The 23,521-nt window shown below is 53.0% G+C and overlaps 1 protein-coding gene across 2 annotated transcripts in view; it reads right to left on the minus strand.

Annotated features, from left to right (window-relative positions):
- ABCA3 (ATP binding cassette subfamily A member 3) overlaps positions 1 to 23,521 on the minus strand; it is a 62,048-nt gene that overhangs the window by 10,805 nt on the left and 27,722 nt on the right. For both annotated transcript variants that reach the window (XM_032145094.2, XM_032145092.2), the window contains 11 exons: positions 18,404 to 18,577; positions 13,873 to 14,054; positions 10,844 to 10,987; positions 10,251 to 10,380; positions 9,391 to 9,545; positions 9,011 to 9,166; positions 8,574 to 8,784; positions 6,509 to 6,659; positions 5,102 to 5,200; positions 2,455 to 2,641; positions 1,014 to 1,317 (listed from right to left, as the gene is read on the minus strand). In XM_032145094.2, the coding sequence (XP_032000985.1) occupies positions 1,014 to 1,317; positions 2,455 to 2,641; positions 5,102 to 5,200; positions 6,509 to 6,659; positions 8,574 to 8,784; positions 9,011 to 9,166; positions 9,391 to 9,545; positions 10,251 to 10,380; positions 10,844 to 10,987; positions 13,873 to 14,054; positions 18,404 to 18,577 (1,893 nt within the window). The remainder of the gene's footprint in view (positions 1 to 1,013; positions 1,318 to 2,454; positions 2,642 to 5,101; positions 5,201 to 6,508; positions 6,660 to 8,573; positions 8,785 to 9,010; positions 9,167 to 9,390; positions 9,546 to 10,250; positions 10,381 to 10,843; positions 10,988 to 13,872; positions 14,055 to 18,403; positions 18,578 to 23,521) is intronic.

The raw sequence follows: 23,521 nt of genomic DNA on the forward strand, positions 1-23,521 counted from the left end.
GGCACCCCCTGCCAGCTGAGCATGGCTAATCAGGGACCCAATGCAGTGGTGCCAGCATCCTCTGAGCTGCTCGCCCCGTCACCCTCCTCCTAAGGAGAGCCTAATTTCTGCCAAGATTTTGTCATCATTCAGTATGCAGAACTTTGAATGCTGGTCAGGAACCGGGAAGGGAGCTGCAAAATAAGAAAACCTTCCAGTAGGTTCCATTAATCAGAGCACGGTCCCTGTTCTGAACCTGGGGCAGTATCCAACTGTGACTACAAAGACTTTTTTTTTTTTTTTTTTTTGAGACAGTCTTGCTCTGTCGCCCAGGCTGGAGCGCAATGGTGCGATCTCGGCTCACTGCAGCCTCCACCGCTCAGGTTCAAGCCATCCTCCTGCCTCAGCCTCGAGAATAGCTGGGATTATAGGTACCCACCACCACACCTAGCTAATTTTTGCGTTTAGTAGAGACAGAGTTTTGCCATGTTGGCCAGGCTGGTCTCGAACTCCTGACCTCAAGTGATCCACCTGCCTCAGCCTCCCAAAGTGCTGGGATGACAGGTGTGAGCCACTGTGCCTGGCCAAGAATTGTGAGTTTTAAGATGTTGAAAGAAAACACCCTGTCACACGAAGGCACACTGTGGCCAGCAGCATCACAAAGCAAAGGTAACTTGAAGTCACTATGCTTCTGCATTTTGCCCATGAATGATCCTGAAAGACACAGCTTCAGTAAAGAGACGCCTGACAAAGCCTGGCCCCAGGATGCTAGTGTCTCCGGCACCCCCAGGGCACTTCCCCTGACTCAGTGCTGTGATCTGCCACCCAGGGGACATCCGCAATGTTTCCAGGTATGTTTGATGGTCATGATGGGGTGGGGCAAGGTCAGGGATGCTGCTGAACTTCCCTCAGTACATTCGGAACAGCCAAGAACCATCCTCCCCAGATGTCGACCCTGCTGCAGTCAGGAAGGCGAACCCCGGCCACAGGACTGGCCCCCGATTCCCCCGTCCCGCTCCTGGGATGCCCCTTACCGAGCACCTCGCGGGGCTCCTGTCCCTCGGCCTGCAGTGCGTCTTTCAGATGCTCTGACAGCTGCTGACCCAGCTGGGAGGTCCCGGGAACTGAGAAGGGCACGACGGTTCTGCCGTACTCGCCCAAGGTCAGCCTCAGCATGGGGTCGTCGAAGAGCTCCGAGGAGTAGTTGATGGCCAGGAGGGCCAGGGTGACGCAGGTCAGAGGCACCAGGACCTGTGCCGCCACCATTTTCCACTCGCGCCAGCTGTATGCGGCCTTCTTCAGGAACATGGCCCAGAACTGCTGGCAGTGCAGGGCGAGCTGCGGCAGAGGGGACACAGGTGACACCGGCACCACTTGGGGGCCAGCGGCTGACCCCCACCCACCTGCAGGAGGTGCTGTCCTGTGTGACGCCAGCCTGGGGGCCTGGAGCTGAGGTTGCACCGGAGACTCCCGGAGCATTGAAATGGCCGTGGGAGGAGCTCAGTGCACCATATGACAGGGTCGCCTGTGCAGACTCTGCAGGTCTCCAGGGGGCCCTGCACGTCGGTACTGGGAGCCTCACAGTGGCCATGGAGGCAAGGCGGACACTATTTATTTTATTTTTTTGAGACAGGGTCACTCTGTCACCGGAGGTGGAGTGCAGTGGTGTGATCTCAGCTCACTGCAACCTCCACCTCCTGGGTTCCTGCCTCAGCCTCCCAAGTAGCTGGGATTACAGGCGCACACCACCATGCCCAACTAATTTTTGTATATTTAGTAGAGATAGGGTTTTGTCATGTTGGCCTAGGCTGGTCTCGAACTCCTGACCTCAAGTGATCTGCCCGCCTTGGCCTCCCAATGTACTGGGATTACAGGCATGAGCCACCACGCCCGGCCCAGACACCGTTTCATTGTCTCAGGACAGTAGAGGACCAGCTGCCATCCCCTGCCCTCCCCCTGCCACAAGGAGACACCACCGCACAGGTCACAGGAAACAGATGGCCGAGCCTCCCAACCAGCCTGACTGCCTCGTTCTCCAGCTTCTTTCCTTCCTGGTCCTCCGAGACAGAGAGCGTCAGGGCTTTGAGATCAGGCTGACCAGGGATCAGACTGAGCTCTGTCACTCTGTCACATCTGACTTTGGCCCAGGCCTCAGTTTCCCATCTGTGCACCGGGTGCAGCAAACCCCCTCCCCGTCGTTGGCTGCTGGAGAGCCTCATCAACACACAGCTGGGCACCCGACAAGCTCCTGCTGAGCAGGGTGCTGTGCCTGAGGCAGAACGTGAGAAATTCCAGGTGCTCCATTCAAACGCTTCTCCCTGCCGACCCATGTGGTGGGTTGCCCTCTGCCTGGTGCGCTGACTCTCCCGGACCCTGTTTGCGCCCTCACAGACTCTCCTCTGCATTGGCTCACATGAGGCGTTTGGGGGCTGCTCGCCCTTCCCCCGCCGCCTGCCCACCCACCTGTGCACTCACCCCAGTGTTGAGCTTGACAGCGGTGCGCTCCTCCTCAATGAGGGCTCCAATGCCGTCGGAGGGGTCCATGGCCCCACAGAGGTTGCTGTCCACAGCCCAGTCGCTGGCACGCCTCTCGTGCTGGTACTGCAGGGCAGGGAGCTGGATGGCCTGGATGTCCATGCTGCTGTCCACCAGCTTGCCAACCCTGTGCCGACACACACACGGACCGGTCAGGACGCAGCTCCCCGGGTGGGTGGAGGGAGGGACTGTGGTTAGCGGCACTGAGGGGGAGCAGTGTCGCCGCAGTCCTTGGCTTGCTCATGCATCTGTTTATGCGTTCCCTCACTCATCAGTGTCTCCGGCCACCATGCACAGCTAATTTTTGTATTTTTAGTAGAGCTAGGGTTTCACCATGTTGGCCAGGCTGGTCTCGAACCCCTGACCTCAAGTGATCCACCCACCTCGGCCTCTCAAAGTGCTGGGATTACAGGCATGAACCACCCACGCCTGGCAGAGGAGTTGATTTTTTAATATTATGTGAATTAGGTCACACACACACACACACACACAACCTTCCTAGAGCTCCCCGCTGATTAGGAAACACAACTGAGGCTGCAGCAGGCAGGAGGCACCCCCGGCTGGCTTAGCAACCTTGTCAGGCCACCCTCGGAGCCCGTGTGAGCCCTGTCTGCCTGCTTCTTGCTCCTGTGCGCAGGCTGCCATGAGGCCTAGGTACCTGCTCCTCTGGCCCTTGCCAGAGCCCTTCTCCCTCACTGGCTTCTCCCAGTCCCACTCATCTTTCATGATCTGGTCAGAGACACCAAGTGTTGCCATCTCGTCAGTATTCCCTCTGATTAAAAACCTTCCTGCCCATGGTCTGAGCTCCGGGGGGCGCTACCAGCCTGGCTAGCTCTCCCCAGGTCCTAGACAAACCGGGAAAAGCTTCTGATTATTTTTCTTTTGAGACCAGGAGCTCAGAGAGGCCAGGGTCAGGTGTGGGGCCTGGAGCTGAGTCACAGGTGGGCCATGTGGTGAGTATGAGATGGGGACAGAGAGGCCTGAGACCTTGCGAGACAAGAGCCCCTGTAGCTGCTGAGATGCAGCAGGAGTAACCCGGGTTCTACCCTCAGAGCCAGCTAACTCCAGGCCAGCCCGTGGTTTCTTTTTCTATGTTCACGCTTCCTTCCTTCCTTCAACCAGGATTCACAGAAAGTCAGTCAGTGCTTGGTCCTGTGTGAGACACAGGTTAGCAGGCAGTCCCTCCCTCCCTCCGCCACCTCACCTGGCCTTTTTCAGGACACATGGTGCCCTGGACAGGTGTCCCCAGAGCATGCACCACCATGTCCTGCATGTATGATCACCTATTCTGTCACCTCCTCTAGGCTGTGGGCTCCCCAAGGAGGAAAACCTATCTCACGTTTTTTTCTTTTTCTTTTGACACAGGGTTTTGCTCTGTCCCCCAGGCTGGAGTGCAGTGGCACAATCTCAGCTCACTGCAACCTCCACTTCCCAGGTTCAATTGATTCTCCTGCCTCAGCCTCCCAAGTAGCTGAGATTACAGGTGTGTGCCACCACGCCCGGCTAATTTTTGTAGTTTTAGTAGAGATGGTGGCTGGGTGTGGTGGCTCACGCCTGTAATCCCAGCACAGATCTTCAGGTGGGTCACTTGAGGTCAGGAGTTCCAGACCAGCATGGCAAAATCCCATCTCTATTAAAAATACAAAAAACTAGCTGGGCGTAATGACGTGCACCTGCAGTCCCAGCTACTGAGGCTGAGGCAGGAGAATCACTTGAATCTGGGAGGCGGAGGTTGCAGTGAGCTGAGATTGCACCACTGCACTCCAGCCTGGGAGACAGAGCGAGACTCTGTCTCAAAAAAAGGTGATGGGATTTCACCATGTTGACCAGGCTGGTCTCAAACTCCTCAGCTCAAGTGATCATCCACCTCGGCCTCCCAAAGTGCTGGGATGACAGGCGTGAGCCACCACGCCCAGCCTCCATGCAGTTCTGAGGGTCTGGATGAGATAGTTCCCATCTTCATTAAGGACACACGTATCCCCCAAGGATGATCTAAGCACAAGAAGAGCTAGGCACGCCTCTGATGCCTTGTGCTAGATGGTGGGTCTGGAAGGGACCCCGAGGCAGTGCAGGCCCCTCACGTGTGCTGCTGTTTCCCACGTACACCAGTGTTGCTGACAGTCACAATCTGTACTTGGGGCTCTGACGGCGGCCACTGCCTTGTCCCACCCCGGGCTGTTCCTCCAGCCTCACGTGAGCATTCGAGATCATAACCGAGGTGACTGTTTATCACTGCACTTTTTAAAAGTCCTCGGCTGAGCACGGTGGCTCACGCCTTTAATCTCAGCACTTTGGGAGGCCGAGGCAGGAGGACCACCTGAGGTCGGGAGTTTGAGACCAACCTGACCAACATGGAGAAAACCCATCTCTACTAAAAATACAAAATTAGCCGGGCGTGGTGGTGCATGCCTGTAATCCCAGCTACTCGGGAGGCTGAGGCAGGAAAATTTCTTGAACCCAGGAGGCGGAGGTTGCAGTGAGCCGAGATCACACCACTGCACTCCAGCCTGGGCAACAAGAGCGAAACTCCATCTCCAAAAAAAAAGTCCCCCCAGTCCTAGGTGGACGGAAACGCACATTTACTGACCGAAGGAAGACTTCCTCCATGGTGGTGATGGATGCACCAAAGCTGGCAATGCCCAGCTCTTTCTGCTTCTTCTCCAGTTTAGCAAAGAGACCTTCAAACCTGAAAAACAGACCCAGCATGATGAGTCACTTCTCAGTGACTTTCTAGATAATTTGTTCCTAAAGTATCACCCTCCTCAGCCAGGCGCAGTGCCTCACACCTATAACCCCAGCACTTTGGGACGCCAAGGCGGGCGGATCACCTGAGGTCAGGAGTTTGATACCAGTCTAGTCAACATGGTGAAACCTGTCTCTATTAAAAACATAAAAAATTAGCCACGTGTGGCGGCAGGTGCCTATAGTCCCAGCTACTCGGAAGGCAGAGGCAGGAGAACACTTGAACCCAGGAGGTGGAGGCTGCAGTGAGCCAAGATTACACTACTGCACTCCAGCCTGGGCGGCAGAGTGAAACTCTGTCTCAAAAAAAAAAAAAAAGATAAATAAATAAAATTAAAAAAATAAAGAGGCCAGGTGCAGTATCTCACACGTGTAATCCTAGCACTTTGGGAGGCCGAGGTGGGTGAATTGCCCGAGCTCAGGAGTTCGAGACCAGCCTGAGCAACACGCTGAGGCTCTATCTCTACTAAAATAAACAAAACAAAACAAAACAACAACAACAACAACAAAAAAACTACTCAGTCATGGCGGCTTGTGCCTGTAATCCCAGCTACTTGGGAGGCTGAGGCAGGAGAATCGCTTGAACCTGGGAGGCGGAGGTTGCAATGAGCTGAGATTGTGCCACTGCACTCTGGACTGGGCAGCAGAGTGAGGCTCCATCTCAAAACAAATAACAAATAAAATAAAATAAATAAATGTAAAAGGGAAAAAAATCTGACAAAATCAAACAACAAACTGGAGAGAAGTGCAACAAACTGATATTATCCAGATAATATCCAGACTGATACTATCATAGAAAACCGGCTTCCCTCCCCTTGCTGGTTCTGCCATGTGTATGAGACAGTGAAGAGCAGGTGCTAACATCTCCAGCTCTGACACTGAGACCAAATTCCCCACCTGTGTGCAAATACAGACTCTCAGTTTCACGAATACTTCTGAGTGCAGCTGCAGCATGTGTTGAGCCTGGTGTCAGAAGGGGGAGTGTGAGCCCTGCGTAAGCACTGAGCGCCCTTTTGGTGAGTCAGATACGTGCTTCTCCTTTTCATGTCCTAATTATGTTTCTCCTTGCTAGGAGGCCTGGCACCTAGGACCCAGCCAAGCAGATTCATCTGGGCTGATGGTGCCCAGGCTGAGGGTCTAAGAGGGCCGACTGGCCAGGCCAGAGCAGCTGCCTCTGAGCACCAAGCCCTCTTGGCCCATGGGGATCCCATCTTGGATCTATACCTGTGCGTGCCCTCCCTGGGAGGCATACCTGTGCGTGCTCTCTCTGGGAAGGATGAAAGACAGCTCGGCCCCAGCGCTGCTCTCCAGCGTGGCGTTGGGCACGTGGTGGTGGACCAGCTGGGAGATGTCTTCCGGGTTGCAGTGCGGCTCCTTCACCAGCGTCATGTGATAGCCGGCACCTGGAACACAGGGCCACGTGTGAGATCTTTGGCTGATCCCCCAGGTCTCTTCATGCCCACCCCGGGGTCTCTAGGGCTCACACCAGGCAAGCTGGTGGGAAGGAGGCCAGAGAACCAGAGGTGGGCAGCTGAAGCAGAATGAATGTGTCCTGGAGCTCCCTGTGCTGTCCCGAGGGTCTCGCCGCCCGCTCCTGCTGGGAAGAGCTGCTGGGGATCTAGGGTGCTGAGCACTGTCAGGGGCACCTGCTGGAAGGTGGGGTCTACCCTCAACTGTACAAGCACCAGGGAAGGATATCTGCAGCAGCGACAGACCACGTGTGAGGGCTTCTGTCTTGTGGGGTTAACACTGATGCTTATGGTGTGGTTCTAGGAAGGGACCGTCAGCAGGAGCAGGAGCGAGAGCTACCGGCTGCAAGACCACACTGCACGGCACTATCAGAGATGCATCTCACCTCTTTCCCAACATCACCGTGCAGGAGATGGAATTCCATGTCCTTTTTTTTTTTTTTTGAGACAAGAGTCTCACTCTGTCACCCAGGCTGGAGTGCAGCCACACAGTCTTGGCTCACTGTAACTTCTCCCTCCTTGGTTCAAGTAGTTATTCTCCTGCCTCAGCCTCTCCAAGTAGCTGGGACTACAGGCATGCACCACCATACCTGGCTAATTTTTTGTATTTTAGTAGATACAGAGTTTTACCATGTTGGCCAGGCTGGTCTTGAACTCCTGACCTCAAGTGATCTGCCTGCCTTAGCCTCCCAAAGTGCTGGGATTACAGGCGGTGAGCCACCACCCCGGCCCCATGTCCTCTTTATTTATTTATTTTTTTTGAGACAGAGTCTCGCTCTGTCGCCCAGGCTGGAGTGCAGTGGCGCGATCTCGGCTCACTGCAAGCTCCGCATCCCGGGTTCACGCCATTCTCCTGCCTCAGCCTCTCCGAGTAGCTGGGACTACAGGCGCCCGCCGCCACGCCCGGCTAATTTTTTGTATTTTTAGTAGAGACGGGGTTTCACCGTGGTCTCGATCTCCTGACCTCGTGATCCGCCCGCCTCGGCCTCCCAAAGTGCTGGGATTACAAGCGTGAGCCACCGCGCCCGGCCCCCATGTCCTCTTTAGAGACAAAGATGCCAGGCCCAGGAAGAACAATGGCTCTGCCAACTGGGCAGTGGGGCAGGAAGTGGCCAGTGAAACTCTCAAAGGCCGTGGCGGATGGTTCCTTATCTCCTAAGGCCTGTTCTCCTCCCTCTTGGTAACAAAACCCTGGTATCTTGGCAACAAAACCGTGGTATCTTGGCTGAGCATGTGGCTGCCCAGGACAAAGACCATCCCCTCCAGCCTGCTGCTGACCACACTGGGTTGCCACTCAGTCCCTAGGGGGCAGACGTGGGACGTGCACTTGGGGGGTGTCCTGAGGGGAGGGGGGCTCCTATGTCTTTACTCCACCCCCTGCTGCAATGTGGGGGACACTGGCACACCCAGATCGTGCTGGACCAGGAGGTGACCTTGAGAGGGAAGCCGTAGTTGCGCAGCACAGTCAGAGGTCTGGGCCCAGATCCTGTCAGCCCCTGCTGGCCCTGGCCATGCCGTGAGCTGCTCTCATGTGGGAGCTGCCATGTTGGTGCGTGTGTTGGCCTCTCCAAGGGCAGTGCTGCTCCTAGTGGCACTGGGCTTGGCCTCCGTTCTTCTGGTCATGGCTGAACCACATCCTAACCAAATGAGACTTTCGGCTCCATTTCCTGCCTCTTCCCTCTCACAAGCCCCCCTGCCTGGTTGGGCTCTCCACCCAGAGGCAACAGACAGGAGGTCTAGAAAAGGCCACCCCTGCCTGATCTCAGGGCCCTTCATGAAGGTAGCAGCCATTCCCTCAGCACAGCAGCCAGGACATCGACCCTGTCGCGGGCTGGCCCCACCGCTCACCATATTTCTGCTTGAGGAACAGCGAGGACCCGCAGCACTGCAGCTCCCCCTTGGCCATGATGGCGATGCGGTCTCCCAGCAGGTCAGCCTCGTCCATGAAGTGGGTGGTCAGCACGATGGTGCGGTCACTTTTCTGCCGCTGAAGAAGGTCCCAGACGGCCCTCCTGGAGATGGCGTCCATGCCCGAGGTGGGCTCGTCCAGTATCAGCACCTGGAGGGAGAGACAGAGCCTCGTGACGCTGGTAAAGCCACACCCCAGGCCCAGGCTGGCCTTGCGGTAGGCCCCATCAAGGGGTTCGCGGAGCAGGCTCGAGTCCTCCAAGGACGATGATGGCCTTGTCTGGGGCGTCAAGGGCCAAGGTGTCTGGGCCATGGTGGAAGGGCTAGCCCAGGTCGAGCAGGAGGGGAGCCCACTGCCTCCAGTCCCACCGCCGCACCTTGGAGCCTGCGATGAGGGCGATGCCGATGGAGAGCTTGCGCCTCATGCCCCCGCTCAGGAAGCGGCTCCGTGAGTTCCACTTGTCCTCCAGGCCGATGATGTGCAGCATCTGCTTGACTTCTTCAGGGCACTTCTGGCGTGACAGGCCCTTCAGCTGCAACGACAGGGGATGCAGGGAGATGCAGGGCTCCTGGCGGGAGGCTGACAATGGCCAGCGAGTTTCTGGTGAAAGGAACCTCTCCTTGACGTAGCTGGACTCAGAACCCTGGCTCCTGCCCTCCTGGCTCCCTTCCTCCAGTTTAGCTGCTCAGAAGACGGCCCCGGAAACTCAAGCACATCAGTGGAAACACCCCCGCACACCCCTGGCCCCTAACTCACCTGGGCATAGAAATAAAGGTGCTCCGCGACTGTCAAGTTGTCAAACAGGATGTCATGCTGCGGACACAGGCCCAGGCTCTTCCGGATCTGAACCATGTCGTGGGAAATTTCATACCCGCTGATGTATGCCCGTCCGCTGGTGGGGGGAAAGAGACCTGGGGCCCAGCAGGAGACCCCACATTCAGCATGAAGATCCTGCTCATCAGCACCCGGGGTAATGACCCCCACCCCCTGTCTGTCTCCCCTAATTTCCTCTGAGGACCCTGCCCATGAGAGGGCCCGGAACCCCACTCCTACTGGGGTGGGCTTCGGCTGGGCCAGTGGGAAAAAGAAGCGGCATGGAAACAGCCCTGCCACCGGGACGCACAGCTGGTCCGGGAGGAGAAACCCATGGCACACACACAGAGGAGTCACCACATTCAGCCCCTGCCCCGTGTCCCAGCCTGTGCCACTGCCAGACACTTTGGTGCTTGGGGAAGACAGAGTGAAATGCCAGCGGCGGGTGTGGTGCACAGGGGAGAGCTCTCAGAGAGGGGTTTAGTGACAGGATTAGCACAGGGTTGAGCTGCTCCTGTGTGGCCTCTGTTTTTACTGACCCCGTCAAGCTTGGGCATTCACGGACAGAGGCGGCGAGGAGGGCAGGGGTCCCTGGGGGTCCCCCGGCATGTCCCGGACAGAGGCGGTGAGGAGGGCAGTCCCTGCGTGTCCCCCTGGGCCTGCAGGGCTGAGGTGCATCTCTTGCCGCTGTGGTTGGGGAAGGCCCGAAAGCCCCATCGAGGGAGTGAGGCGGGGCTGGCGCTGAGAAGATGTTACAGGGGGGCCTGCTGGTGGCAGGGGACGTGAGGCCTTCCGGCCCTCACCTGTGAGCATAGAAAGGGTGGTGGTCTTCCCGGCGCCATTGTGGCCCAGCAGGACGGTGATCTGCCCCTCGTACAGATTCAGGTTCAGGTCTCTGACGGCCGCCCTGTCCTTATTCCCCACCCTGAACACCTGCAGGAAAGGCAGAGGCTGCCCTGGGCTACCCACAGCCCCGAGGCCCACGGCCGAGGCCTCTCCTGCTCCCCTGCCCAACCGTCTCAGAAGGAACCAAGCCTAGCGTCACCATCAGTGTGCGGAGGGGAGGGAGGCTTCGGGCAGATGCTGCTCCTGGCTGCCCGCCTCCGGTCTCCCCCAGCCCCAATACGTCCCAGACACCCTCAGTGTCTCTGCAACCCTGGGAGGCCCATGAGGCTGAGGCACTGCTGGATGGCTGAGTCTGGCATTTCCTGAGAAGCTGGAGATGTGGTCTGTGCCCTGGGGAACACAGCGGAGGGTTCCTGCCCTCCTTCAGGGCAGGAGGCAGCAAGGCTCAGAGGGAAAACCTGGCAGGCCATGAGGTCTCACCGCCGTGCTGGTAAGTCTTCCCCATGGTCCTGGCAGCCCCGGCCCTCCCTGTCCCCACAGGAGGCGGCACCTTGGACAGGTGCTTGATCTTGATCCCCGCCACCAGGTCCTCTGGCTCGGCTTCAAAGTACTCGTTTCTGAGCGCTTTCTCGGGGTCACTGTCTTCTTCCTCCTTCCCTGCAACCGCCCTTGGCTTCCCACACCAATAGGAGGGCTGGGAGGGAAGCAGACAGCTGTCAGTTTGTTTTGTTTGTGACGAGCAAAGCAACAACCAGCAGACACACTAGACGCACACAGCCACGCAGTCTCTGTCCCAGGCCTTCGAGGCACTGCTGTGGAGAAGGCGCTGCTCAGGGACAGCCCCAGAGCGCCCCGGCTTGTTTCATCCCTGTGAAGGCTCTAAGCCTGAGTTTCCTAACCTGGTAAGTGGGTGTAACGGTTACATACAGGCTTGTGAAGATGAACTCAGATCCGATACAGTGGAAAGGGAGTTTGTCAGCTATGAAATTTCATACAGAGACAAGTTATCTAATGCTCCAGTCCAGAGGGATGTTGGGGCCAAAATGGAAAGGAAGCTGTGTCCCCATGCCACCCGGCTGTTTCTTTGCTTAAGCCCCACAGGAGCTCATGACTGTAAGCAAGAGAAGCCGAAGGCGCCATGCCTCCCTCTACTACAAGGAAGCCTCTTCCCATCTTCTCTGTGGCCATCACAGAAATAGCTCAGTGCATGGGGTAAGAACACAGCCACACACCTCACACACTGCCCTCGAGGACAGCCTGGTGCCTACATGGATGCAGTCGACACAGTGGTGTGGGCAGAGCACCAGGGAAGGTGGAAGCAGTGCCTTGGCAGGATCAGCACCGGGGCAGCTGTGGGGCGGGGACTCGTTCACCCGCAGCTCCATGCCCAGTGCACTTCCAGCACCCGGAACGGCGTCTGACACACACTGCACTCCACTCGTTCTCAGGGACATAGCTCTCATATGTAAAGTTATTTTATTTTATTTTATTATTTATTTATTTATTTTTTTTGAGACGGAGTCTTGCTCTGTCGCCCAGGCTGGAGTGCAGTGGCGCGATCTTGGCTCACAGCAAGCTCCGCCTCCCGGGTTCACACCATTCTCCTGCCTCAGCCTCCTGAGTAGCTGGGACTACAGGCGCCTGCCACCACGCCCAGATAATTTTTTGTATTTTTAGTAGAGACGGGGTTTCACCATGTTAGCCAGGATGGTCTCGATCTCATGACCTCGTGATCCACCCGCCTCGGCCTCCCAAAGTGCTGGGATTATAGGCGTGAGCCATCGCGCCCAGCCATAAAGTTATTTTAAAATCAGAATGCATCTTGGCTGGCCGCTCTGTGCGTGTCTTTAATTCCTCTAGTGCCGCTGGGTTAAGGTCTCCCCGACCAAGATGGTCTCAGCAGTGATTCTTAAAAAGGTAATACTTAGATAGAAATATATTTATAAATATAACAACATTTATCAATATGTTTAGATAATAGTTTAAAACTATATTTATAAATAGACAAACACATATATGTATTTAAGGTATCTGAGTTGTACTGTTAGGTTAAGAAAAGCAACTTTTAAGCATTTTTTACAATATGATTCTTTTTTTTTTTTTTTTTTGAGACAGGGTCTCATTTTTTCACCCAAGTTGGAGTGTGGTGGTGTGAACATGGCTCACTGCAGCCTCAACCTCCTGGGCGCAAGTGATTCTTCTGTCTCAGCCTCTCAAGTAGCTGGGACCACAGGCATGTGCCGCCTGGCTAATTTTTTTAATTCTTTATTTATTTTGTAGAGATGGGGTTTCACTATGTTGCCCAGGCTGGTCTCTAACTCCTGGCCTCAAGTCATCCTTCCACCTCAGCCTCCCAAAGTGCTGGGATTACAAGGATGAGTGACTGTGTCCACCCCGATCCCATTTTTTTTTTTTTTTTTTTTTGAGATGGAGTCTCGCTCTGTCGCCCAGGTTAGAGTGCAATGGCACAGTCTCAGCTCACTGCAACCTCCGTCTCCCGGGTTCAAGCAATTCTCCCTGCCTCAGTCTCCCGAGTAGCTGGGATTAGAGGCGTCTGCCACCACACCCAGCTAATTTTTTTTTGTATTTCTTTAGTAGAAACAGGGTTTCACCATGTTGGCCAGGCTGGTCTCAAACTTCTGACCTCAGGTGATCCACTCGTCTTGGCCTCCCAAAGTGCTGGGATTACAGGGGTGAGCCACCACACCCGGCCACCAATCACATTTTTATGAAACTATGCTATATGTCCATCCATGTGTGCTCTATGACAGTAAGTGTAGAGAAGGAAACTCAGCAAAGGACATACCAAATGTCAACAGTGTTCATCTCACCAGTTGGACTAAACTATAGATTCCAGGAATCCGAACTTTTTCTTTTCTTTTTTTTTTTTGAGACAGACTCTTGCTCTGTCGCCCAGGCTGGAGTGCAATGGTGCGATCTCGGCTCACTGCAAGCTCCACCTCCTAGGTTCATGCCATTCTCCTGCCTCAGCCTCCCGAGTAGCTGGGACTACAGGCACCCACTACCATGCCCGGCTAATTTTTTTTTATTTTTTATTTTTAGTGGAGATGGGGTTTCACCTTGCTAGCCAGGATGGTCTTGATCTCCTGACCTCGTGATCCGCCCACCTTGGCCTCCCAAAGTGCTGGGATTACAGGCGTGAGCCACCGCGCCTGGCCAAATGTGAACACTTTTATAAGAAGCTAGATATTGTAGGCAGAAAACCCAGTAAGATACTTTTTACAAGAAAGGAGGCAGGATTGAGGAGGCAGGTAGGCAGCAGAGGCTGCGTGCATGGGTATTGCAGAGAGGGGGCCAGAGCAGCCTGTTCTCTGCACCCCTCTGTCTCAGGCTCTGGAGCGGAAGGATTTCTCTCGGGCATGGAGGGTCTTTCTCTCTCTCTGAACCAATCCCAAGGGCCCTCGGGGACACGATACTCCCTGTGCACAGGGCAGGGTTCTCTGTGCCAGCCCCACGCAGGCGCTGCATGCTGGGGACTCAGAAGGGTCCCTGAGCAGGTACTGGGGACACCTCTGCACTCACAGAGGCGGCGGCTCGAGAGCAGGCATCAGAACTCACCATGACGAAGAAATACCAGGGCTGAGGCACGCCGAACTGCCCTGGGAAGACGGCCTCCATGTACCAGGTCACCAGGCCGTAGAGCACAGAGTCCAGCAGCAGCATCCCCAGCACCTGCCCGAAGCAGAAGTCGTCGTCCACGTTGACGGGACTCAGGAGTTCTCGCCACTGGATGCCCATGCCTGGAAGACACATCAGGAAAGTGGCTTGAGAGCCGGCAGGCGGGGGGGCCCAGGGACTCGGAGCCCCTGATGGCACACGTGTGCACGTTTGACCTTGCATGGCCACTGCTTGGTCGGCATGCCTTTTCCCTTCCCGGTTTTATAACAAGTTGGACAGCTTTCTTCAAGTCTGGAAGATAAACACAGGTTACAAAACCATTAAGTCACAGACCAGCAACAGCTCATTCACTGACTAGATGGGCTTGCATTTAATCTGTGACACATATGCACATATGTACACACATACGTATGCACCCACATCTATGATTTCGGTAAGGCCAATGTGGGTCAATGTGCATTTAGCATAAGTCTTTTTTTTTTTTTTTTTTGAGATGGAGTCTTGCTCTGTCACCCAGGCTGGAATGCAGTGCTGCGATCTCGGCTCACTGCAACCTCTGCCTCCGAGGTTCAAGCGATTCTCCTGTCTCAGCCTTCCAAGTAGTTGGGATTACAGGCGCATGCCGCCATGCGTGGCTAATTTTTTTTTTTTTTTTTTTTTTTTGAGACAGTCTCGCTCTGTTGCCCAGGCTGGAGTGCGGTGGCGCGATCTCGGCTCACTGCAAGCTCCACCTCCCGGGTTCACGCCATTCTCCTGCCTCAGCCTCCCGAGTAGCTGGGACTATAGGCGCCCGCCACCACGCCTGGCTAATTTTTTTTGTATTTTTAGTAGAGATGGGGTTTCACTGTGTTAGCCAGGATGGTCTCGATCTTCTGACCTCGTGATCCGCCTGCCTCAGCCTCCCAAAGTGCTGGGATTACAGGCGTGAGCCACTGCACCCGGCCCTAATTTTTTCTATTTTAGTAGAGATGGGGTTTCACCGTGTTGCCCGGGCTGGTCTCGAACTCCTGAGCTCAGGCAACCCACCCGCCTTGGCCTCCCAAAATGCTAGGATTACAGGTGTGAGCCACTGCACCCGGCCAGTATAAGTCTTTATTTATTAATTATTATTATTTTTTTTTTGAGATAGAGTCTTGCTCTGTCATCTAGGCTGGAGTGCAGTGGTGCGATCTTGGCCCACTGCGACCTCTGCCTCTGGGGTTTGAATAATTCTTCTGCCTCAGCCTTTGAAGTAGTTGGGATTACGGGAGCATGTCACCACACCTGGTTAATTTTTTGTATTTTTTTTTTTTTTTTAGACAGACTCTCACTCTGTTGCCAGGCTGGAGTGCAGTGGTACAATCTTGGCTCGCTGCAGCTTCCACCTCCCAGATTCAAGCGGTTCTCCTGCCTCAGCCTCCCGAGTAGGTGGGACTACAGGTGTGCGCTACCATGCCCAGCCGATTTTTGTATTTTTATTAGAGACGGAGTTTCACCATGTTGGCCAGGATGGTCTCGATCTCTTGACCCCATGATCCGCCCACCTCAGCCTCCCAAAGTGCTGAGATTACAGGCGTGAGCCACCAGGCCCCACCAATTTTTGTATTTTTAGTAGAGACAGGGTTTCACCATGTTGGCCAAGCCGGTCTTGAAATCCTGACCTCGAGTAATCCACCCGCCCTGACCTCCCAAAGTGCTGGGATTACAGGTGTGAGCCACCCCATCCAGCCTAGTATAACTATTTTTTTACATTTTAATTTTGTAATGACAGGGGTCTTGCTATATTGCCCAGGCTGGTCTCAAACTCCTGCCTCAAGCCTTCCTCCTGCCTCGGCCATAAGTCTTTTTCAATCACAGAAATATTTCAAACACGTGTAAAGCTCTCTTTAATGGAGCTCATGTTTCTCATCTTCTCTCTGGTTTGCCGACATTGCAGTCCTGACAGTGCTGGGGATCTGTGTGTCCAAACACCCTCTGCTTGGCCGAGGACCTCGATGGAAATAATGCTCTCCAGCCTTGGTGAATTTGCACTTTCAACAACCAGAGATTTGCCTGTTTTAATAACATTCACTCTAGCTGGGCGTGGTGGCTCACATCTGTCATCCCAGCACTTTGGGAGGCTGCCACAGGAGCATTGCTTGAGGCCAGGAGTTTGAGACCAGCCTAGGTAACACAGACAAATTAGCCGGGTGTGGTGGCACATGCCTGTAGTCCAGCTACTCAGGAGGCTGAGGTGGGAGGATCACTCGAGCCTGGGAGGTCAATGCTACAGTGAGCTATTATCATGCTACTGCACTCCAGCCTGGGCAATGGAGTAAGACTCTGTCTCTAAAAAAAAATTGTTAAAAAGAAAGCAAAACAACAAAGTCTACATTTTATCAACACACGAGTAAACATGGAAACACAGATATGTAAAAGCTAAAGTGTCAGAAGACACTGCCGACTGCAGAGAACCGTTCTAATGAAAGATAAAACAACGCTGGACACTCCCACCTCCTTCCACAGACCCAGACTTTTGCAAGCTGCAGCAAGGAACTGCATGGTGCCATGGCTTGACTGGGCCCCCCAAATTCCTGTGTTGGAGACTTGACCCGCAAGGCAGCAATGTCGGGAGAAGGCCTAACTGGAGGGGCTCAGACCAGGTTTGGCGCCCACAGCAGGCCTTGCAGAATGAGAGCCCACAGGCCAAAGGCCGACCAAAGAAGTGTTTTACTCAATTTAATTTCATAAAAATTAAGAAAAAAAGTGGGCCGGGCGTGGTGGCTCACGCCTGTAATCCCAGCACTTTGGGAGGCCAAGGCGGGCGGATCACAAGGTCAGGAGATCGAGACCATCCTGGCTAACACAGTGAAACTCCGTCTACTAAAAATACAAAAAATTAGCCGGGCACAATGGCAGGCGCCTGCAGTCCCAGCTACTCGGGAGGCTGAGGCAGGAGAATGGCGTGAACCCGGGAGGCGGAGCTTGCAGCGAGCCGAGATCGCACCACTGCACTCCAGCCTGGGAGACAGAGCGAGAGACTCTGTCACAAAAAAAAAAAGAAAAGAAAAAAAGTGAGTCGTGATGGTGCCATTGCACTCCAGGCTGGGTGACACAGTGAGACCCTGTCTCAAAAAACAAAAAAGAAAAGAAAAAAAATGCTGTCGTATATCACTTGTTTCTCTCTTAAGCATCTCTGCTGCCATCACCAATCAATGCAGGAGGCACTGGGAAGATGCTAATTCTACGCTTTACCAAGAGCAGTGGTTGATCAAAAGTCCTCGAAACCCAGCCAGCCTCCGTGGCTCACTCCTGTAATGCTAGCACTTTGGGAGGCCGAGGGCAGATCACTTGAGGTCAGGAATTCGAGACCGGCCTGGCCAACATGGCAAAACCCTCTCTCTACTAAAAATACAAAAAAATTAGATGGGCATGGTGGTGCATGCTTGTGATCCCAGGTACTCGGGAGGCTGAGGTGGGAGGATCACTTGAGCCCAGAGACAGAGGTTGAGATGGGCCAAGGTCGCACCACTGGACTCAAACCTGGGAAACAGAATGAGACTCTGTCTCAAAAAAAAAAAAAAAAAAAGTCCTCAAAACCCTAGACTTTGAGATCTCTGATGTGATAATTTTTTAAAATTTTATTTTATTTTATTTATTTATTTATTTATTTATTTATTTATTTATTTATTTGTGACGGAGTCTTGTTGCCCAGGCTGGAGTGCAGTGGCGCGATCTCGGGTCACTGCAAGCTCCGCCTCCTGGGTTCACGCCATTCTCCTGCCTCAGCCTCTCGAGTAGCTGGGACTATAGGCGCCCGCCACCACGCCCGGCTAATTTTTTCTGTTTTTAGTAGAGACAGGGTTTCACCTTGTTAGCCAGGATGGTCTCGATCTCCCGACCTCGTGATCCACCAGCCTTGGCCTCCCAAAGTGCTGGGATTATAGGCATGAGCCACCGCACCCAGCCTCTCTGATGTAATAATTTTCAATGTCTCAGGAAGCTGGAAGAGGCCAGATACAGTGGCTCACGCCTGTAATCCCGGCTATTCAGGAGGCTGAGGCAGGAGGATTGCTCGAGGTCAAGAGTTTGAGACCAGGCTGGGCAACAGAGTGATACCCCATCTCTATAAAATATTTAAAATAAAAAAAAGAAAGCTGAAAGAGACTCAGGTCACCAACTTAGATCCCACCATCAGTCAGATGCGTACGTGGTGCCAACGCTGCTGGATGCTCCAACCCTCTTGTCCTCCGAGCTTTGGGCTTCTTCGGCCCACTGCCCTGTGGGCTCCCATCACTTCCTGCTGTGCCCTGGAGCTGAGCTTCCCTCACCCGGGGCCATGCCCAGCTATCCAGCCCACACTCAGCGCAGTATGCGGATGCTGCTGGCTTCAGCGGTCCCAAGTGCCTGCCAACCGTCCCAGGTGGAGCCTTGCTGCTGGCGGCTCTTGTGGCTGGGTGCTCTCAAAAGTTACTGATTTGGAAAGAATAGGCTGGACAAGGCAAACACTCACCTTTCGCCTCAAATTTCCCAATGAGCTGGGCTCCCATTGCCATGGCGACGTTGGACAGGAGGCAGGAGCAGAGCTTCTGGCTCAGAGTCATCCAGTTGTACCGAGGGGCCACGAAGAAGTAGGGGATGTAGGTGAAGAAGTAGAGGAAGCCGCCGAAGGCTGCTGCCATGTTGGCTGCAGGTGTTGGAAGACCCAGGGGGCGTGAGCATCAGTGCCCTCAGAAGGGGCTTGGGCTCCCCGAGGTACGGGGAAACCCCTCCTCCTGGGGCCAAGCCGCCCAACCTGCTCCTGGCACCTGTCATCTACACCCACAAGCCCCAGCAGGGGGGGACACCAGGCGTGGCCGGCAGCCTCTTCTCCAAGTGGTGCCCCCATCCCACGGACCCCCACACCAACACCTCCAGCCCCTCCTCCACCTCCCATCCAGCTGCCCCCCTGACACTGCACACCTCATGTGGCTGATCCCAAACCCCCGATTCCCGCCTAAGCCCCACTTCTTCTTTTTTTTTTTTTGAGAAGGAGTCTCGCTCTGTAGCCCAGGCTGGAGTGCAGTGGCACGATCTTGGCTCACTGCAAGCTCCACCTCCCGGGTTCACGCCATTCTCCTGCCTCAGCCTCCTGAGTAGCTGGGACTACAGGTGCCCGCCACCACGCCCGGCTAATTTTTTGTATTTCTAGTAGAGACGGGGTTTCACCGTGTTAGCCAGGATGGTCTCGATCTCCTGAACTCGTGATCCACCGGCCTTGGCCTCCCAAAGTGCTGGGATTACAGGCGTGAGCCACCGTGCCCGGCCTGCCTAAGCCCCACTTCTGCCTGGGTTGCCTGATCTCTCTCATTCATTCATTCATTCATTTGTCAGATATGCAGTGAGCACCTACTCTGTTCCAGGCACCAGGGAGGCAGCCCCACACAAAACAGAGAAAATCCCTCCCCTCCCACGCCTGGAATATAGGGGGGAGACAGAGAGCAAGGTGTGCTGGATGGAGACACATGCTGGGTACAGCAAGGAGGCACAGGATGGGAAAAGAGGCTCCTGACGGCCGAGAAGCCTTCGAGGAGGTGACATGTGAGAAGGAGCCGGAAGAGGTGAGAGAGTGGATTACGGAGAGTGGAGAGATGGGCATGTTTTCTGTCCATGCCAGCAGTGCTCAAACTCTTCGGTTTTCTTTTTTTTTTTTTTTTTTCCTTTTGAGATCGAGTCTCCCTCTGTCACCTAGGCTGGAGTACAGTGGTGCCATCATGGCTCACTGCAGCCTCCACCTCCCGGGCCCAAGAAGTCCTCCCACCTCCGGCTAGGCACGCAGTACCACACCTAGCTAATTTTTAAAATTTTTTGTAGAGATGGGTTTCCCTATTTTGTCAGTGCTAGTCCAAAGCTCCTAGGCTCAAGGGATCCTCCCGCCTCGGCCCCCCAAAGTGTTGGGATTACAGGTCTGAGCCACCGTGCCCAGCAGTCAAAATCATTGGTCTTAAGACCCTTTTCTATCCTTAAAAATTATTAAGGACACCAAAGGGCTTTTGTAATGTGGGTTTTATATATATATATATATCCATATTCATTCTGTAAGAAATTAATACTAAGAACATTTAAAAATTCTGTTAAATTTAAGAATAACAGTAATAAATCCACTACAAGTTAACATACATTTATGAAAAAAACCCCGGCTGGGTGTGGTGGCTCATGCCTGTAATCCCAGCACTTTGGGAGGCTGAGGCAGGCAGATCACAAGGTCAAGAAATCAAGACCATCCTGGCCAACATGGTGAAACCCCATCTCTACTAAAAAATACAAAAATTAGCTGGGCATGGGTGGTGGCGGGTGCTTGTAGTCGCAGCTACTCAGGAGGCTGAGGCAGGAGAATCGCTTGAACTTGGGAGGTGGAGGTTGCAGTGAGCCGAGATTGGGTCACTGCACTCCATCCTAACGACAGAGCGAGACTCTGTCTCAAAACAAACAAACAAACAAACAAAACACCCCCACACACAATTTCCACAATTTATTGAGAACAGCAGCAGTGGTTTTTCCAACTTTTTTCTTTTTCTTTCTTTTTTTTTTTTTTTCTGAGACAGGGTCTCATTCTGTCACCCAGCATGGAGTGCAGTGGTGTGATTTCAGCTCACTGCAACCTCTGCCTCCCGGGCTCCAGCAATTCTCCCACCTCAGCCTCCTGAGTAGCTAGGACTACAGGTACGCACCACTGGGCCCGGCTAATTTTTTTTGTATTTTTAAGTAAAGACAGGTTTTCGTCATGTTGCCCAGGCTGGGCTTGAATTCCTGGGCACAAGCAATCTGCCCACCTTGGCCTCCCAAAGTGCTGGGATTACAGACGTGAGTCACCAAGACCGGCTGATTTATTTTTTTTTCTTTATTGGTCTTTTTCCCCACCTCTGGTGCTTGAGTCAGGAACAATGTTTCACATTTTTGTAAACCTACATAATGTCTGATTTAACAGATTACAGCTCGGTCCTCATATATGCCTATTTACCCTTTTCTTTCTTTTCTTTTTTTTTTTTTTTGAGACGGAGTCTCGCTCTGTCGCCAGGCTGGAGTGCAGTGGCACGACCTTGGCTCACTGCAACCTCTACCTCCTGGGTTCAAGGAATTCTCCTGCCTCAGCCTCCCGAGTCGCCGGGACTACAGGCGCCCATCACCACACCCAGCTAATTTTTGTATTTTTAGTAGAGACGGGGTTTCACCATATTGGCCAGGATGGTCTTGATCTCTTGACCTCATGATCCGCCTGCCTTGGCCTCCCAAAGTGCTGGGATTACAGGTGTGAGCCACTGCGCCTGGCCCTATTTACTCTTTTATGTTGTTTGGTTGATGTATATAAAGAAAATCTGGCTTCATGCAGATATATAGTTGGAAAAGTAAAGGGTATTGTAGTGATTTTTACAGATATCTGTGGATATTCTTCTTTGATACTATACCATTCAAGCGCCACTGAATAAGCAGTAATTTCGGAAAGGTTAGTTGCCATAAAGTAACCAATGAACATTTTGCGCTGTGTTACATTAACATCCATTGGTTTATCCTGCAGTTTGGATTTTTTTTTTAATTTTTGGAGAGAGAGTCTCGCTCTGTCACCCAGGCTGGAGTGCAGTGGCACGATCTTGGCTCAATGCAACCTCCGCCTCCCCGGTTCAAGCAATTCCCTGCCTCAACCTCCTGAGTAGATGGGATTACAGGCATCCACCACCATCCCAACTAATTTTTGTATTTCTAATAGAGACGGGGTTTCACCATCTTGGCCAGGCTGCTCTTGAACTCCTGATCTGGTGATCTACCCACCTCAGCCTCCCAAAGTGCCGGGATTACAGGCGTGAGCCACTGTGCCCGGCCTAATTTTTTGTATTTTTAGTAGAGATAGGGTTTCACCATGTTGTCCAGGCTGGTCTTGAACTCCTGAGTTCAGGCAATTCGCCTGCCTCAGTCTCCCAAAATGCTGGGATTACAAGCATGAGCCACTGTGCCTGGCCACACTTTGGATTTTTACTTTTGCATGATTTTATAACATGATGCATTAGTTCATTTGGAAAATACTGCTTTTTGAGTTACACAGATGTTCCAAACATTGGCATATTTTATCATACAATATTAAAAAAATTAAATTTGTTAATGTTATCACTGGCTCCATAAAAAGTTCTTTAAGTACTAGGAAGTCACAGATTTGAGTTTGCAAAATTCTATTTTTTGCCTGAAAGCTTGAACTGCAGTATTGATGTCAGAAACTACCAATTGTTTTCCTTAAAAAGACAGGCTGGTACTGGAGAAAATGCCTACCAAATACCCGAGGGGGAATAACTATAGTCTAGTGGTTGCTCCTTCAAGCAAAAATGGTGCCCCGTGAAAAAAGTGGCTAGTTTTGCTGACAACTCAAGCAACTGTACATGTACTTTTCCTCAAGATAATCCATGGTTCAGTACAAGTACTATATGTGTACATCCCATTTCGTCACACAGAATACTAAATGAAGTATATTTGAGAGTCGAGATTTAATAAAGTTTTTTTTTTTACTGCTTTGTCAAGGACATTCATGAGTGAAATGGGCATTTTTTTTCTTTTTTTTTTTTGAGGTGAAGTTTCACTCTTGTTGCCCAGGCTGGAGTGCAATGGCACAATCTCGGCCCACTGTAACCTCCGCCTCCCGGGTTCAAGTGATTCTCCTGCCTCAGCCTCCTGAGTAGCTGGGATTACAGGTGCCCACGACCACGCCCGGCAATTTTTTTTTGTATTTTTAGTAGAGACGGGGTTTCACCATGTTGGCCAGGCTGGTCTCGAACTCCTGACCTCAGGTGATCTGCCCGCCTCGGCCTCCCAAAGTGCTAGGATTACAGGCATGAGCCACCATGCCTGGCCGAAACTGGCATTTTTTTTTTCAGCCTGAGCAACATGGTGAAACCCTAGCTCTACAAAAACTACAAAAATTAGCCAGGCATGGTGTTGCACACCTGTGGCCCCAGCTACTTGGGAGGCTGAAGTGGGAGGATCACTTGAGCTCTGGGAGACAGAGGCTGCAGTGAGTCGAGATCATGCCACTGCACTCCAGCCTGTGCAACAGAACGAGACCATGTCTCGAAACAAAAAAAATTAAAAAAATAAGTTGCATTGTTTGTTTGCTTGTTGTGAGTATGTGGCAGTGGAGAACACAATGATAAGTATGGCTTGGTGTCTTGATTTATGCTTAGGGTCTGGTGGTTTTGCTCATCATTGTTTTTGCACCGTCACTACAAATGTCAGTATGGTGGAAAAGGCAAGCAGCATCTGGGTGTCACTATAAGACGATCTGGGGCCAGGTGTGGTAGCTCACGCCTATAATCCCAGCACTTTGGGAGGCTGAGGCTGGTGGATCACCTGAGGTCAGGAGTTCAAGACCAGCCTGGCCAACATGGTGAAACCCTGTTTCTACTAAAAATACAAAATTAGCTGGGCATGGTGGCATGTGCCTGTAGTCCCAGCTACTCAGAGGCTGAGGCAGGAGAATTGCTTGAACCCAGGCAGCAGAGTTTGCAGTGAGCCAAGATTGTGCCACTACACTCCAGCCTGGGCGAAACAGTGAGACTCTGACACAAGAAAAAAAAAAAAAAAGAAGAAGAAGAAAGGAGGTTGTAAAAGT

Source organism: Hylobates moloch, unplaced genomic scaffold (genome assembly GCF_009828535.3).
Source record: "Hylobates moloch isolate HMO894 unplaced genomic scaffold, HMol_V3 SCAFFOLD_23, whole genome shotgun sequence".
NCBI classification, from domain to species: Eukaryota; Metazoa; Chordata; class Mammalia; order Primates; family Hylobatidae; genus Hylobates; species Hylobates moloch.